Source organism: Mirounga angustirostris, unplaced genomic scaffold, assembly GCF_029215605.1.
Source record: "Mirounga angustirostris isolate CCGP_5_RB_7025 unplaced genomic scaffold, mMirAng1.0.hap1 SCAF_2, whole genome shotgun sequence".
NCBI lineage: Eukaryota > Metazoa > Chordata > Mammalia > Carnivora > Phocidae > Mirounga > Mirounga angustirostris.
This window is the reverse complement of record NW_026991710.1, coordinates 39,415,573-39,434,365: the sequence shown is the minus strand read 5'-3', so window position 1 is coordinate 39,434,365 and position 18,793 is coordinate 39,415,573. Positions and strand designations below refer to the sequence as shown.

Here is an 18,793-nt window from a genome sequence, read left to right as displayed (position 1 = left end):
GAACAGCTGTTTGGCTTTTTTGTTAATTTAGTGTTAACAGTGTGGCTGTAGAGTCTGACTTTAACTTTAGGCTGTGCCTCTTAGCTCTCGTGACTTTTAGGGTTGACATAAAATACAGAATGCCCAGTTGCGTTTCACTTACAAATAAACAAGGAATCATTTTTTAGTATAATTATGCCCCATGCACTAATTAGGGGGCACACATCTAAGAAAGTATTTTTTGTTGTTTATCTGAAATTTCGGATTTAACTGGGCATTCCGTCTTTTTATTTGCTAAATCTGACAATCCTTGTGGCTTTTCTGACCTTGTTATTTGGAAATGGGCATGAAAATAGTACCTTCTTAAGGTAATCTATATAAAAAATATCGCACACAGGTAAACCCTTACTTACCCTTCCAAATCAGAATACTTTTGTAGGAGACATACGCCAAAACTCAGGGACAATGCCCCTGAGCTCACAATACGGTTACTCTTATTAGTTGGTTTTCAACGGAGTGCAGAGAAATTTCGATAGGACTCTGAACAAAGTTGTAAACTGCTTTGAGGATCTGCAAATTTGCCTTCAACCTAATAAGGGTGTTTAGCAAAGTAATTCCAGGCGGAAAAGGGACTTCCCTTAGTTACCGGGAAAGCGTGTGCTATGCCTCTGCGCACGCGCACAAGGCTCCGGCGTCTCCCCGCCCGGCCCCCGCCCCCCCGAGAGAGTCACGTGGGTGAGCCGTCGCTCTAGAGGCGCCACCGGGCCTTGTCATGTGACCGAGGTTCCTGCTTCGTACTAGGATGGAGCCGGAAGAGGGGACGCCCTTGTGGCAGCTGCAGAAAATTCCAGCCGAGCTGGGCCCGCAGGTGAGGAGAGCGCAGGCGGCGTGGCAGGCGGGGCTCTGGCACAGCCCGAGCTGCAGGTCCGGCCCGGTGTGATCGAGACGTCTTCGCTGGGCTCACCCGGGCTGCCCGGGGCAGGGACGGGGCAATGGGCGTGATGTCCGGGGTCCGGCCCCTTTCGTCCCCTGGAGCGCTGAGGAGGCGAGGCTTTTGGCGCCACCTCCGCGCCCCTCCTTGGAGCTGCCCCTCGAGGGGCTTTTCGAGCTGACTTGCGGCCGGTCATGCTCGCACCCGGTGGGGTCGGCCCATCAGCTCCCAAGCGCGGCCCGCGCGACCCGGTGACTGGGCTGGGGAGCGAAGTCGCCACCGTAGTATTTGAAATCTTACAACGTGGAGCCAGTGGTTTGCAGCCTCTCATTCATTCATACAGTACACACCTTCACCGTCCCTGTGCACTAGGCACAGTGCTAGGTGCTGGGGACGAGCTGGTGACCTAGAGAAGTATACCCTGCCCCCTTGAGGGCGACAGAAAAAAAATTGGTAAGTGCTACCAATAACTGGGCGACTTACTTTAGGTAGCGTGGTATAAGGTAGCCTCTCCCTCAAGAGGTGCCATATACACTGACACCCGGAGCCTGGGAAGGAACTTGGCCGTGAGGATCTGGGAAAAGCAGCTTTGTTCATTCGTCCGGCCAGCTTTGCACTGAAGTTTGCCTTGTGCTGAGTGCCCATATGGCATAAGGTGAAATGGTGAATGAGATACAGCCTGTGCCCCTGTGGAGCTTGCTATCTAATAAGGGAACCAAACTGAATTAACCAGTAATGAGCTCGTGGGACAGGTAGCACCCCAGATTCGAGGGGGCAGGGAGAGGCTTTGCAGAAGAGGAACATCTAAATTTCTAGGTTGAGTTCTGAAGGATGAGTAGGAACCAGACAGTCTAGAAGGAAGAGAGTGTTTTAGGCAGAGGAATAGCAGCTACGAAGCTAGAGGAAGGAAACCAGCCTCTACAGGTTTCAGGACCTGCTATAATTTTTAGAGGCTGAGATTTGAGTGAGCAGAGCAGGGAGACTAAGGCTAGACAGTTTAGTAGGAAGTCAGGTGGCTCAACTCTTTATATGCCTTGCTTGTGTGTTTAGCCGCAGTACCAAAGGCACTGGCAGTTTTGAGTTTGAAAAATCAAACGTGGAGACAGTAATTACATCTAATAAGTATCTTGACTGAACTGTGAGAGGAGGAGAAAACCCAGTGGTTGCTGTAAGAGAAAAATCTGACTGAGAAGTGGGTTTTTCCCCCCCTGAAAAGAAGGAAAGACCTGAAGGAAATTTGCCTGTCCCTAAAAGAAAGCAACATGTGCAAAATGGAACTTCATTATTAGCTCTGGGAGCTGTGGTTCTGTTTGTCCTCAGAAGTCAGTCTACTGATTCATTGTATTGTAATTAATACATAAATATGTTTACTCCTCCTCCTCTGTCCCACAGCAATTCAGGTCTCATTACACAACTTCTTGACTGGTTGGCTTGCCTCTGGTCTCTTCTGAACTCCTTCAGGGTAGATACCTTATCTTTAGTTCTGGAGAGTTGTGTCTGGCTCAAGGTGGGTTCTTAATCAGTGTTCACTGAGGGAAGGAATTAATGCATATTAAAATCTGCCCAACCATGGGGCAGTTATCTGGATGCCAAGCTTTGGTGGGCTGGCCTTCAGTGTCAGTGATAGGCATCACTGAGTAAGTCCCAATTCTGTTCCATTCACAATGGGTGAAGGGTGGGAGTGGGGGCTTCGCCTACATAATGTGATAGAGGGGTTTGTGGTAGGCAGCTTTTATAAGCCCCACATTTAGGTCATCTTTTTTCCTTGATTCCATTTACAGTGGGAAAGTGTGGGGGAGATAGAAGAGAATAGACTTACTTAATTCTTATCAGGATCAAAAAAACCTGTCTTAACTCTTTTCTGTGATTTTACCAGTGCAGAAACGGAAATGTCAGCAGAGAGTTTGAGAAATGTGCCTGAGGTGTCAAACTAGTAAGTGGTAAAGGTGGAACATGTGTTCAGATCTGTTGATCGTCTTTGTATCAGCCTTCTGCCCCTGTCTTCATTCTGTCTACTTCTTAGATAAGGCCCATAACCTTTCCCACCATGTAGGTTGATGACACCTAGGTGTCTGCATCCAGCCAAAGATCTCATCCCTGAGTGTCAGGCTTCTGCTGAGACACACTCCAGGTATCTCAAATTCAGTGTGTCCTTGGCTGAACTACTCGTTTTCCCCCCCAGAACCACTCTTCCTGTGGTTGTAACTTCATTTTTGATTTAGGGGACCACCATTTACCCAGCCACTCAACCTAAAATCTTGAGTATCATCCTTGGTTCCTCCTCCTTTTCACGTCTCTTTTACCTCTGTACTGCCTCCATTTTGAGTGTCCTCAATTATTTAGGCCCCCCTGATTTCTTCCTGGTAAACTGAGGGCAGGGGGCCTTTGGTCTCACCATCTCTCTTTTCCTTTTCTTTCCTTTTATCTCCCAACTTGTTAGCAGATTTATGGAAAAATAATGCAAATATGTGAATAGATTTCTTCCCTGTGGAAATAATTAAAGAGCCTAGACACTGCAAACAGCGCCTTTTATGATTTGGCCTCCACTCACCTCTCCAGCCTTATATCCTGTCTTTTTTCAAACTGAACAAGTGATTTTACACTTCCATTCTGTGCATATGCTGTTGCTTGTGACTAGAAATGCCCTTCTCTTCTGTTTCGATGGCCAGCTACTCATCCTTTTAAAACAGCCCTTTCCCTGCTTCCTGTCTGTGCTCCTTTGTATCTCCTGTAAACTTATAATATAGCTCCAGTCATTCTAAATTGCATTTACGTATTTGTATGTTTGTCTTTCTCTAGTGGACTAAAGCTCTGATATGGTAGAAACTTAATCTTGTTTATCCTCAGTTTCTCATTTGTGAAATGGGGATAATAACAATACTTACCTCATGGGGTTGTAGTGAGGATGAGCACAGTGCTTGGTACTCAGTTCGGGCTTCATAAATGGTAGTTATTATGGCTATTTTTGCTTTGTATTTCCATTAACTTGTTTAACAATTGGCTAGGGTGCTCATTACATATTTGTATATATGAATACAAACATTTATAAATGAATGGATAAATGAATGAATAAAAACATTTACATCCAAAAAGGTGACACTTTTATTTTTTAGTTAGAGTTCTGGGTTTGGCTTTAGCCCGGGGGCAGTTTGTGTAGAGAATTTTGAATGAATTTCAAATTGAGAATGTTTGTTGACTTATGGTAAATAAAAAGTCTGTTCACATAGTGCATTAGCCATTATTTGGAAGTGGGGTTACCAGTTTCTCATTTCTATTCTGATATGTGTGGTGTTATAGAGAAAGAGTTATTGCTTAAAATGGAGTAGAATATGGTTCAGGGGAAAGAGTTGGAAGACTTGTTGCTTAAATTCATTTCCAAATTATATGGATTCAGATACTCTTTTTACAGGACACAAATATTCCCTGGGAGAGAAAACCATATTAATAATTTATCTAGTATAGTGCTGGTATAGTAGGCACTCACTTAATGTATGTTAACGACATGGAACATAATACCAGAAGTAGTAGTGGTGGTGGTAGTGGTGATAATAGTGATAATAATAATAAGAAGAAGTATGACAATGGCTAGCAATGTTTAAGTGTTTTATACATGCTAGGAATGTGCCAAGTAAATGTGCATGTACTCATTTAATCCTTACAACATTATGGGGGTAGATGATATTCTCATTTTATACATGAGGAAACAGGCACAGACCATTTGAATAACTTGATAAAACTAGTTAAGTGGTGGAACTAGGATTCAAACTAGACAGTTTTATTCCAAAATTCAGTTTAATAACTATGTTCAGTTATATATGTGTTAGGACTTCCATTGCTGATGCTAAGGTAGGGTAGAGATAAAGGAATGTACAAAAGAAAAAGAAAGGTACTGACTGCTTTCTTGGAGTGGACCAAAAGAAGTGAGTATGAATGCTGTGAAAATGGAAGTAAAGGGAAATGAAGTTTGTCGATCTATGGTAAAAAATACCTTTAGTCTAAAAGTCATACTTTTTTTAGATTATTGGTATAAGTACAGTGTCTAAGTAATACCAAGGTGAAACCTTTATATTCACCATTTTCCTTTCATGAATATTGGGGAAACAACAGTGTATCTATGAAATTATTTTAGCTCCTGAAGGTGGACAAAATTATAGAAAGTCTGGGATGTTTATTGGAGCTTTAATTTTTAATTAATGTGAATACTGTTAAAAATAGTTATATTTCAACCTCTGCTGCTTTTGTAGATAACATGAGCTTGTCCCCACTATATTTGTTTCCTACAAGGAAGATAAATCTTTTTTATAAGTTTACGTGTAATTCATTTATTTCCTTTTCTCTCTAGCTTCTTCACAAAATAATTGATGGCATTTGTGGCCGAGCTTATCCTCTCCACCAGGATTATCACAGTGTTTGGGATTCAACAGAATGGAAGAATGTTCTAGAAGATATTACCAAATTTTTCAAAGCTGTAGTTGGTAAAAATTTATCTGATGAAGAGGTAACTTCACTCCAATTTTCTGTACCTTATAATAAATAATAAATTGTTTTCAGGTTTTTCTTAAGTTGGTCTTTAGGGCACTATATTATACAAGAACCATCATCAGTAAGTGTATATGTATATATATATACACATGTATATGTATATATATATACACACACATATATATATACATTTTTAAAAATATTTTATTCATTTATTTGAGAGAGAGAGAACATGAGAGATCAGGAATGGGGGTTGGGGTGGGGGAGGGAAAGGGCAGAGGGAGAGGGAGAAGCAGACTCCCGGTTGAGCAGGGAGCCTGATTTGGCTGAATCCCAGGACCCTGGGATCATGTGAAGGCAGATGCTTAACTGACAGCCACCCAGGCACCCCCCAATAAGTATATATTACAACAAAAACCTCATAATTATGAGTAGGCAAATCTGATTATGGAAGTTCTTTTTTTTTTATAGTTTTGGTTGTTTGTGTTTTTAAAATTGTGACACATTTAAATCATGTAGAAGAAAACTAAAAGTTATATAACTGACACCTACACTCCCATTATCACAATTAAACAGTTGTTAACATCTTTATGCATTACAGGTTTGTGTGTTTGTTTTAGAAACAAGACATTACAGATATACCTAAATACCACATGCCACCCTTCCCCAAGAGATCACCACTTGTGAAGTTGGTGTACATGTTTTGTAGTCTATATTGTATGACTATTTACATTGTAAGCAATATATACAATTATTTGAGCTAAACATGTAACTTGTGAATGATAACATGTATCCCTTTGTAATTTTTTTATGGAATGTTGTGTTTTAGACTTATCAGTGTTGGTAAATGTAGATCTGGTTCCTGTATTTTAACTCTTACAGTATTTGATGATAGGAATTAGCAGGACTTATTTTTCCGGCCCCCTCCTGATGAACTATTAGATCATTGCCTCTTTAATGTATAGTACTTCTACAAATATTTTGTACATGTCTCCTTGTCCACATATTAGCCAACTTTTCTTGGATAGACATCTTGACATGAAATTATAGGGTCATGGAGTATCCTTCCATTGAATTGCTTTTGTACCTTGGTCAAAAATTATTTTGGCATGTTTGTATAGGTTGCCTACTTTAAAAAAAAATGTAGTTATATATGTTCATTTTGATTTGGATGGTATTCTGGGTGGGAGTTCTTTGTTAGATATATGTATTTTAAATATCTTCTCTCATTATGTGGCTTGCCTTTTCACTCTTAATGGTGTCTTTTTGTGAACAGAAGTTCTGAGTTTTAATCAAGTCCAGCTTTGTCAGTATTTCTTTTGGTGGTTAGTGCTATTAAAATCATGTTTAAGAAATATTTGTGCCGAAGTCATGAAGATGTGTTTGTTCGTTTTCTTGTAGAAGCTCTCACATTTATGTTACTGATGCATTTTGAATTAATATTTGTGTGTGGAGTAAGGGTCGAGTTCACATTTTTTCACGTCAATAGCCAACTGACCCAGTAGTGTTTATTGAAATGACCGTCCTTGCTCCCATAGAATTTCTGTGCAGCCTTTGTTGTAAATCAGGTCACTGTATATGTATGTATCTGGACTTTTTTTTTTAAGATTTTATTTATTTATTTGACAGAGCGAGAAAGAGCACTGACAGACGGGGGGTGCAGGAGAGGGAGAAGCAGGCTCCCCACTGAGCAGGGAGCCCAATGTGGGGGCAGTCCAGCAGGTTTTTTGGTTGAAATTGACAAGCTGATTTTAAAGTGTACATGAAAATACAGAGGACCTAGAATAGCCAAAGCAATCTTGGAGAAACATGAAGTTAAAGGTCTTCTACTGCCAAATATCAAGACTTTATGTAACATAGCTTTAATTCTACAGTAATTAAGACAGTGTAGTACTGAGAAATATAGACAAACTAACGGAGCAGAATTAAGAGTCCAGATACAGGGGCACCTGGGTGGCTCAGTCGGTTAAGTATCTGTCTTCGGCTCAGGTCATGATCCCAGGGTCCTGGGATCGAGCCCCACATCGGGCTCCCTGCTCAGCAGGAGGCCTGCTTCTCCCTCTCTCACTCCCTTTGCTTGTGTTCCTTCTCTCGCTGTGTCTCTCTCTGTCAAATAAATAAATAAAATCTTAAAAAGGAAAATCTCTTGGTTGTTAGTTATGCATTCTCATCTTATTCTCTTCATAGAGACAGAAATATATTTTTTTTAACTGTCATTTTAAAGGTTTTATGAAAGGGGAGTGGAGCTGTGTGTGTACATTTTAAACAAAGACCCTTTCGCTTATTTTCTGTTTATTTTCATAGATATTTCAGCAGTTGAATCAGTTGAATTCATTTCATCAACAAGCTGTCATGAAATGCTTGAAAAGTAGGAAAGATGAAATCAAGCAGGCTCTGTTAGAAGAAATAGTTGATATTTCTTCTGCACAGCTACAGGATTTTGATTGGCAGTTAAAGGTGAGAATCTTTTTATGGGCATGTATGTTTTTTATCTCATTTTTTGAATAGAAATGCTTATTCTTCATAATATACATCTAAAATTTCTGTTATTTTAAGAATACATTGTCAAAAAATTGTATTTTTACGTTAACTTAGTACAGTACAAACATCCACATAATATGTAAAAACACTACATTGATAATTTAATTAACTAGAGCTGTGAATCATTAAATGTCTTAAGTAGTGGAGTAGTATGTATTCAACATCTATTTTTGGCTAGAAGTTTCTAGACTTTATAGTCTTCCTGAGATTGGTAAATACGATTCTGCCTCCAGGGTTAAATCTGTAATGTGCTATTAAAAGAGCACTTAAAAAACATTTTGAAAAGAGACTCATGATCAGTAGGATTCATAAAGAACAATTTCAGACCAACTTTCCATGCTATATAGGGTACCTAGACCTAGATGAGGAGGTTGTGTTGAAACACATTGTTGTTTCTTCTTTTCAGCATGATAAGTGCCTCATATTGTCTTTGTGGATAAAGTGGAGAAAAGTGTGGACAAATCATATAGTTATTTGGGTCATAGCTGGGTTAATAACCAAAACCAGATGAATTTGTGTTAGCCAGAAAGGAGGTCTCTGTGATTCTGGTTTGGGCCCAAACTTTAACAAATATTCTTTCATGCATATTATGCTCATATGCTCATCAGATCTGCGATGTGTTAAATATTAATATAATACAGTCAAAGTTTAAAATTATTTTACAGCAAATTACAGTGATGGACCAAATGAAGCAAAATAAACTGAGCAGAGATAACCTAGGTAAAGGGTTTTTATTTAAATAAAACCAATTTAATATAAAAGATATGAGAGATATGCCAAAAGTAATTTGTATGAAAAATATTTAGTTGTTTTGATTTGCCAAATGTGACCTGAGTCAGCAGTATGGTGATTCAGTCTTGTTTTGTTAGTAGAAATGCAGTGTTTCAAGCAATGGGTAATTCTAATTCTGTTTTCATTCATTAAATCTTTTTAGTTAATTTAATTTAGTAGTACTTTTACTTTTGGCTGCCAAATATAAGAGATACTTAAACAAATTGGAGCCAAACCAAAAAAGAATGAACAGGAACTTAAAATCGTGGTACATGAAGGTTTTTTGAAACACTTGAGACCATCTATCCAGAAAAGAAAAACTTTATTAGAAAAATTATAGTTATCCTTAAAGGACTAAAAGTCATCTGTATGGATGAGGTAATTGATATATGCTCTGTGGCTTCAGAGTCTGGGACAAAGGGTAAGGTCTAAGGTATATAGTTTGCAATAAGATGAGTTCACGTTCAACTTAAGGAGAACTTTTTTACACCTTTCAGTATCTGAAGATTATTTTAACCTCTTCTTGAGGTAGCATGTTCATCATTGGTCATACTCAAACATAGACTGAGAAAGCAGTTACTGGAGACACCGAGGAGGAGAATTATCTATACGGTAGACCATCTTTGATACTTCCAAATCTCAGATATTATGAGTCCTGGTTTTTTAAGAGAGAATGAAGGAGGTATGTGAGGATTCAATTCTGTAGTGTGTGCCTCCGAGGATGTTTGTTAGGGAAGTAGTTCCTTACCAATCATTGTACAAGTAATGAATGGTACAAGTAAATTTTTGCAAGTAGTAACACTTTGAAGATTCAGGTATTGTGGAGTTTTTTAGCGAAGATTCCAGGAAAATTAATTTTCCCTTTGCCATCTGCCAATGAAGCTATGGTGCTTGTTTCAAAAATTATTAATATCATAAATATTTGGTTCTTCTGTTTCCTCTAGGATTCTCTCTAGACAGAAAATAGGAGGTGGAGTAAATGTTGAGTGTTTTTGCTGAGTGGCTCTAATTGAAAGTGGTATCTTGATAACATGTTTATCAATAATTTAATAGAGAATTAGCTGATTGTAAATTAAGTATCTTCATTGCACAGGGTTTACCAGTGTTTTTAGTTTTATCTTTGTACATGGACTTTCATCCTCTTGGTATCTTCACACTTCTTTAAGCTTTAAGAAGTCTTGGTTTCGTGATGCATTGGACCCATTCAGTACTTCCTTTCCCAGCCATAACTCTGCTCTGGATTTCTGCTTCTACCACAAACTTTGGACTGTTTGTCCTTTTTTCCCTAGTCGTCTTCCTCCCTGTCATCCTCCTTTCTCAGTCTGTTCTTCATATATGTGTTGGTTTGGCATGGGTTTCTTTATTTCTTCCACCTTTTCCTGTACTTGACAGCAAACAGGAGTATTCTTTTCTTAAGATGTATTGTTAATAAGCTCTGATGCATATTTAATGTAGTCTTTTTTACTACTTATTAATTACTGTTTTCCTCATTTTAAACAGCTTGCACTGTCTAGTGACAAGATTGCTACTTTACAAATGCCACTTTTAAACCTTCATCTAGACATAAAAGAAAATGGTGAAGTCAAACCATATTCTGTTGAAATGAGTAAAGAAGAGCTGCAGAATCTAATAAATTCCTTGGAAGCAGCTAATAAGGTATTTGTTTTAATTTTGTTGTGTGTTTAAAATGTTTAAGTTTTGATTGATATCCTTAGAACAATAGAAGAAAAACTCGTAATTGACTTTTCATATTTCTTTTATTCCTGATATTTTATGTTAAGCACAGAAAATACCTTGTTGATATGTTCTACATCTCTAGTTTTAGATATTTAATTATTACTTGTAATTTTAACTACTTAGTTTTGAGCATAATTTATCAAGGAGTTATTTTTGATAGAATAATAGTGCTCTTCTAACAGCTAGATTTTTTTGCCTCAGTCCTCATTAATGATAAAAATAAAATTTTTACTTAAAAAAAATAAAACTTTTACCTGGGGCTATGAAATCAGTTGATCCTGAAGTGTTTTTATGATTATTATGTATAGTTATGATTTTAAAGAAAACAGTGTCTTATTTAAATGCACGGATAAGGGGCGCCTGAGTGGCTAAGTTGGTTAAACATCTGCCTTTGGCTTGGGTCATGATCCCAGGGTCCTGGGATCGAGCCCCACATCGGGCTCCCTGCTCAGTGGGGAGCCTGCTTCTCCCTCTGCCGCTCCCCCTGCTTGTGCTCTCTCTCTCTCTGTCAAATAAATAAACAAAATCTTTAAAAAAAAAAAAGTTGTAACTGCACAAATAGAATTGCTTTTATAATCCTCTAAGTACAGGAGACAAAATATGGCTTGTAGTTATGACAAAATCAGGTGAAACTAATGAGTGACTAAAAATTTTATGTATACAAAGGATTGACTAACAGGAACCATTCTCGGTGTTTATTTAATGAGAAAAATCATATTTAAACAATAGAAACTGCTGCTGTCAGAAAGAAATAAAAATAACTGTCTCTGTATACGTGTGTTCCTTTCATGATTGCTCAGCATTGGGCGCCTGGGTGGCTCAGTCTGTTAGGTGTCTGCTTTAGGCTCGGGTCATGATCCCAGAGTTCTGGGATCGAGTCCTGCATTGGGCTCCCTGCTCAGCAGAGAGCCTGCTTCTCCCTCTCCATCTGCCTGCCGCTCCCCCTGCTTGTGCTCTCTGTCTCTGTCAAATAAATAAATTAAATTAAAAAAAAAAAAAAAAGATTTCTCAGCGTTTGTTCTAGTAATCTGTTTTCCAGTGATCAATGTCAGATATTCTAACCAACTTCTCTTGCCCCTGACCAACCTTCTTGGCTCTACCTTTTTTTTCTTTTTAAAGTAGTCTCCATGCCCAGCGTGGAGCCCAGTGCAGGGCCTGAACTCACCACCCTGAGATCAAGACCTGAGCTGAGATCAAGAGTCGGATGCTTAACTGATTGAGCCACCCAGTGCCTCTGCTCTATCTTTTTTTTTTTCTTTTAGATTTTATTTATTTATGTATTTACTCTGAAAGAGAAAGAGAGAGAGAGAGCGCGTGTGCGTGAGTGCATGAGCAGGGGGGAGTGGCAGAGGGAGGGGGAGAAGCAGACTCCCCGCTGAGCAGGGATTCCCAATGCAGGACTCCATTCCAGGATTCCGGGATCATGACCTGAGCCAAAGGCAGATGCTCAACCGACTGGGCCACCCGGGTGCCCCCCGGCTCTACCTTTTTGAAACCCTGGTATATTCAGCTTCCGTCCGTACTTTGCAGTTACTCAGTCATTTTAGTGCCATGATGATTGGTCCACATGCCTAGTAGCCACACTGGTAGACTGGCTTGCTTTTGGATGGGGCTAAATGTCTTAGGGAGTGTGTGGTAGAGCCTCATATAAATGTTAATTGAGTCTGAACCATGAATCCCGGCAGGCATGCATCATCAGTTACTGTGCATTGTACTTGCTTGTTATCAGTTCTCCTGTCTTCAGAGATTTCAAAGCATTTCATTAAGCAGATACGGGCATCATTCTGGAATAACCTGATTCCCATCCCCCACCCCCGACTTTGTGTTTTAAGGTGGTCCTGCAGTTGAAATAACCAACACTCTGAGATTCTACTGCTACCCCAGATGCGGCCAAGTGAATACTGTGTGTTCAGAATACCTGCGCTGTACTGACTGTTTTGCTATGCTGAGAAAGCAGCATGTTGGGCTTACAGAGATGAAAATATACCCGCTTCCCTGCAGAACAGGAAATGACATGGTCGACAGGAAATGCATAAAAAATGAGAGATGAAAAAGCTCTAATAGCAGTTTATATTTTCATAATGGCTGTTTTGCCTCATTTATTAAATATTTGAGAAACCTTTATAGATACACAGTTTTATTGAAAGCTAAAAATAAGCTCTAAAGTAATGTAAACGTACAAAGCACAAATCTACTTGAATGTTGCTTAAAGGAATATATGAATAACAAGGATGTGTTTTATGGATATATATGATTAATTTGTAATATTTTAAAAAATAACTTTTAAAGAATGTATGAGCTGCATATATAACTCAGGAGATTCCATATCTTTCTTCTATTTCAAAGGAAAGATTATAAAATACAAAATTTCTTAGAGAAAGCTCCTCTTCAGACATGAACAAGAAAAAATAATTAAAATTGTGTCAACAGTTTTGAGTTTATGAATTCTAGAGATTAAAATCTTTTACTCGAGTGGGAAAAAATGAAAGTAACACTGTTACTTCTGCACTTCTGTGTCTAATCGGGAGGCTGTGCTTCGTTAAAAAGAATCGATGTCATTGCATAGTGTATATATAGCTATTCAGGTATCAGCTGAGATTAAATATAGGTCCATTTTTGTTACAGACTTTTAATATTGAAGTTAATAGTTTTGGGTGTTAACTTCACTGGAAAACAAACCATTTTTAATTTCAGTTAACTAAAAACAAGCATTCTGAACAAATAAAAAATGTCATTTTACTTTTACATATTGCTTTATTTCAGAAGACTTTCTACATAATGCAGTGACCCGTAATTAATTGGTACCTGCTGTTTGCGAGCTTAATTGCTCTTTAGAGCATCAGACTATTATTTGAGGTGTTCGGAACAGTTATTACTATTTATCATCATAGAGATGAAGATAGGCTTTGAGAGCTTAAAAAAAATACCTGCTTGTGATCTAGGCAGTGCTCCTCAAAATGTGTCTGTAGACTAATGCCAGTCTTCTGTGCACTGTTTGTTACAGGTCAGGGATTAGATGAGGAGCGCATGCCAGAGTGTTCATCAATATATTGCTTTTCTTATTGAGAGATGTTGATTATGGAAAAAATATCAGCTGAACGAAACAGTGTGCTTAGGGAGGTCGTTGACTTACTCCCTGTGCAAGTTCCTTATGTCACGGACCGGTAGCGGTTTGCAGGCGAGCACTTTAAATAATGCAGATGATCGCTGATGTACGATGGTTTGACTTAGGGTTTTTTGACTTCAGTGTGGTGCTAAAACAACCTGCATTCAGTACAAACCATACTTTGAATTTTGATTTTTTTTTAACATATTTTGTATTTTGATCTTTTCCTGGGCTAGCAATATGCAGTCCAACACTCTTTTCTGATGTTGGGCAGCGGCAACCCCGCAGCTCCCAGGCGGCCCCGCGGTCACAAGTAAACAGCTGATATCCTGACAACCATCCTTTACCCAGACAAACTTCTGTTTCTCACTTTCAGTATAGTATTCAGTAAATTACATGAGGTATTCAACACTTCATTTAAAAATAGGCTTTGTGTTAGATGATTTTGCCCAACTGGAGGCTAGTGTAAGTGTTCCGAGCATTTAAGGTAGAGTAGGCTAAGCTGTGATGTTCAGTAGGTGAGGCATATTAAATGCGTTTTTGACTTACAGTATTTTCAGTTTATGATGGGTTTATTGGGATGTAAACCCATCATGTTGAAGAAGATCTATACTGATTTAAGGTCCTTTGGAATTTCAACCCTCCATTTTCTTCCTTTGATAAGCAGAAAATCTTGCTCTACTTATTCTTCCTCTCACCACCTTATTTATCACTCCATTAGAATATTTAACCACTTTATTGAAATCTCACCGATATACTGTAAACCTCACATATTTAAAGTGTATAATCTGGTAAGTTTTGACATCTGTACACCCAAGAAAGCATCACCTCTGTCGGGATGATGAACATGGCAATCACTCCCAAAAGTTTCCTCCTATTCCTTTGTAATCCCTGCTCCTGTGCCCTCCCCCCAACCCCTGATCTACTTCCTGCCACTCGTAGATTTGTTCACACTTTTCAAGAATTTAATATTAGTGGAATCATACAGTATGTACCTTTTCTTTTGATCCGGCTTCTTTCAGTATTGAGTTCATCTGTGTTGTTGCATATAGCAATAGTTCATTTCCTTTCTCTTTTTGAGAAGTATTCAGTTGTAGAGTTTTACCATAATTTGTTTATTCACCTGTTAAAGGATATTTTTGGTTGTTGAAAATTTTTATGGCCATTACGTAACACAGAATCCTGTGAACATTCTTGTGTAAACCTTTGTATGGACGTGTGCTTCCTTTGAGTGAATACTTTGAAGAGTGAAATGTTTCCAAAGTGATTTTACCATTTTACATTCCATCCCGCAGTCTGAGAGTTCCACCTTCACCTGTTTGCTAACACGTGCTTTGGTCAGTCTTAATTTCAGCTGTTGTAATAAGTGTGTAGTCATATCTCGTTGTGGTTTTAATTATATTTATTTCCCTAATGACTGACAGTGTTCATTGTCTTCTCATGTGCAGTTTGCTATCTGTAGATCTTCTTTGGTGAAGTGTCTGTTCAGATCCATTGCCCATTTCTAAATTGGGTTGTTTTCTTACTGTTGAGTTTTGGGAGTTCTTGATAGCCTGGATACAAGTCTTTATCACATATATGCCTTGCAAGTGTTTTCTCCCAATCTGTGGCTTTTTCTTCTATAAATGGACTTTTTTTTTTTTTTTAGAATAATTTTAGATTTACATAAAAATTTGAACAGGTAATTCAGAAAGATCCCATATACCCCACATTTAGATTCCCTTATTATTAACATGTACGTATGGTACATTTGTTAGAATTAACAAATGTCAATACGTTGTTATTAACTAAATTCCATAGTTTATTCAGTTCTTTTGCCCTTAGTCTTACAGACTTCACTCATTTCCAGGTTTACTTAGGTCAGTACCTCCCCCCCCTTCAGTGAGGTGGTTTTATCCATTTGTAATGAAGTTAGATTTTTTTAACGTAGTCTGTATTCCTTGCTGGGATTGCCTGACTTCCTAAATGATTTTTTAAATTTGCATATATTAATTTTCACTCTGTGTTGAATAATTCTGTGTTTTGGCAAAAGCCTAATGTCATGAATCCACTTTACAGAGTAGTTCAACACCCTAAAAATCCCTCATGCTTAATCTATTCATCCTTCTATCTTCCTCTGAACCCCACAATCAGTGAGTTTTCTTAATGTCTTTATAGTTTTGCCTTTTCCAGAATGTCATGTAATTAGGATCATACAGTATGCAGTCTTTTCAGACTGGGTTCTTTCACTTAGCAATATGCATTTAGGGTTCTTCCATGTTTTCTCGTGGCTTGATAACTCATTTCTTTTTTATTCTCACATAATATTTCATTGAATAGATGTGCCAGTTTGTTTATCCATTCACCTATTGAAGGAAATTGGTAATGCCCAGGAGTGTGATTGCTGGATCATATTGTATGACAAGTTTAACTTTGTAAGAAACTACCAAATTGTTTCAAAGTGGCTGTATCACTTTGTATTTCTTTATTTTTTCTTCTTTTTTTTTTTCACTTGTGGCAAAAAAACACATAATATGAAATCTCTGAACAAATTTTTAAGTGTGTAGTACAGTAGTGTTAACTCGCTGCACATTGTTGTACAATAGATCTCTAGAACTTTTTCATCTTTTATCAGTGAAGCTCTACTCATAGAACAGTAACTCCCCATTTCCCCATCCTCCAACCCCTGGCAGTCACCATTATGCTTTCTTCTTCAAGAGATTGACTACTTTAGATACTTCATGTAAGTGGAATTATGCAATATTTGTCCTTCAGCAACAAGAGTGTTTTACTTAGCATAATGTCCTCAAGATTCATCCATGTTTTTTTGTTTGTTTTGTTTTTTTAAAGATTTTTAATTTATTTATTTGACAGAGACACAGCGAGAGAGGGAACACAAGCAGGGGGAGTGGGGGAGGGAGAAGCAGGCTTCCCGTGGAGCAGGGAGCCCGATGCGGGGCTCGATCCCAGGACCCTGGGATCATGACCTGAGCCGAAGGCAGACACTCAACAACTGAGCCACCCAGGCACCCCAAGGTTCATCCATGTTTTAACATATGACAGAATTTCCTTTTGGGGGTGCTGAATAGTATTCCATTTTATGTATATACCACATTTTCTTTGTCCATTAATCCACAAATGGACATTCAGGTTTCCACCTCTTGGCCATTGTGACTAATGCTGCAATGGACATAGGAGTGCAGATATTTGTGAGTACAGCTGATCCTGTTTTCAGTTCTTTTGGATAAAAACCTGGCAGTGGGATTGCTGGATCATAAGTAGTTCTATTTTTAATTTTTTTGAGGAACCTCTATACAGTTTTCCATAGTGACTACACCATTTTAGATTCCCACCAACAGTGCACAGGGGCTCCATTTTCTCCATGTCCTTGGCTGATACTACTTCTATCACAGATACACAAATACCTATCTTGTGTTAGCTTCATATTTTCTATGATTCTTATAGCAAATCCTAAACATGTAACACATACATGTTATTTTTCTAAAAAAATTGGATGGCCATTTATTTCGTCCACTGAATAACATAGTCTTCTGGAAATAGTAGCCATTGTAGGATGTCTCTCAAATCCTTGGTAGCTCTGCAGGGTTAAGGCTCTGCTGATGAAGTGCTGATTCCCAGGTATTTTGCTGGATGGATGTTAAAGTTGTCTTTAGGCTGGAATTTAGACTCTTCATTGAAAAGCTATTCTGCTAACCATCATTAATGGATATATGAACTTCACACCTTTAGTCTGTTCATTATTTTATTGTCAACATACTGTTTCTGAGGGGAGACAATGAGTTTGGAGGTTGGAGGTCTTCCAATTAGGAAAGACTGACAAATAACCCAACTCTAATATTCACATTTACAGTGGAGATTTTAAAAGAAATTTGACATAATGCACCTCACAAATGGCTGCTATTAAAGTCCATTTTAGGCATCATTTTGAATACAAGGAAACAATTTCTTCTTTTTTTCTGATACATAAACACTCCATATGTCCAAATGTTTGTAAGGCGTGTTATCCTAAAGAATTTTTTTTTTTTCCCCCAAAAATCAAAGTGGTACAGAAATAAGCTCCCGGGAAAGTGCTGGTACTTTTTCCCCAGTTGTTGGATAATACTGCAAAGAATTTCTTCCAAATAAAGGGATTTTGCTTTGTATTAAATTTTACAATAAAGGCTCCGAAATGACAGATTCAGAATTCTAAACATTTTTAAGGATTATAAAAAGATATGCCTGAAATCTTGCATGTTTTTGAACATAGTACAAACTAAGCTTTTTATATGTAGGCATTTTCAATTAAAAAAATGTTTTGAGTTTTAGAAATAAGCAAGCTAACATAAATTGTACATATTTACAGCAATAAACTACATTTCAGAAGCTGCACAAAGGCTTTTGTGAGTACAGCTGATGGTTTTTGACACCAGCCTTCAAATGTGTTTCCTTTCTGTCATTTGCTGAAACATTTAAAATCCTGTAGTACCAGAGCAAAGAAAACAGCAACTTATTTTATAGCAAAGCCACACTATTAACAAAGATACTGAGTGAACCACAGTCCTGTGACTGCTGGAGTATCCGTTGAGTCCTGAAATTGAGAGCACAAGCATTTCTTGTGTCCATACCTGATTGCATGTAAGTTGACTTTTTATTTTACAAGGATACATGATTACTCGATGAATAAGAATAGAAAAAAGGCCATGAAAGCTAAAAGGGTCAGGAATCAGAGGACACTGCACAGTTTCTTATTCGCTGATTCATTGCTTAGAGGGAGATTTAGTTCTTTGATGTGTAGAAATCACAGTCTATAGGCTTCATGGATTTTGTTCACAGATCGTTTTTGAGATAGCGAAGTCATAATGTCACATACTTGAAGCTCGTAAAAAGGGAATTAATGAAACGGTTAGAATATTTTAATCAAATCCTTAACAGAAAGATTACAGTTGAACACCCTGTATGAAAGTTTGATTTCAAATGTTAAAAGCAACTACAGAAAAATCTCAAGTTTCATTAGAACAGCAGTTTCAGTCAGAAAATGCAGCATATATTGATACAAAACAGGAGCTGGAATTATAAAAGTAAAGAGTCCACCTTTCTTTTCTTGGCATTTTTAAAACATTTCCCATTTCATTAAAATTCCTATTGGTTTCCAGAAATACTTATTCTTGCCATTTAGCTCCTCTAGTGGTCTGGTCGGTATACAAAAGTATTATCTGCTTATGTAAGAAAGCAAATGCTTATGTCAAAAGAACATTAATGTATTGTAA

General features: G+C 38.0%; 1 protein-coding gene and 1 long non-coding RNA gene across 2 annotated transcripts; both read left to right on the top strand.

Moving 5' to 3' along the window:
- Positions 1-709: 709 nt before the first annotated feature.
- Positions 710-17,568, top strand: COMMD8 (COMM domain containing 8). Its single transcript, XM_045881203.3, has 5 exons — positions 710-847; positions 5,253-5,408; positions 7,697-7,849; positions 10,205-10,360; positions 12,274-17,568. Exons 1-5 carry the CDS (start codon positions 782-784, stop codon positions 12,292-12,294), a joined length of 552 nt encoding a protein of 183 aa, XP_045737159.1. The 5' UTR covers positions 710-781; the 3' UTR covers positions 12,295-17,568.
- LOC129045994 (uncharacterized) lies at positions 7,857-9,633 on the top strand. The gene is made up of 2 exons (XR_008506598.1): positions 7,857-8,653; positions 9,202-9,633. It is a non-coding gene; the product is annotated as an uncharacterized LOC129045994 (long non-coding RNA).
- Positions 17,569-18,793: the final 1,225 nt, after the last annotated feature.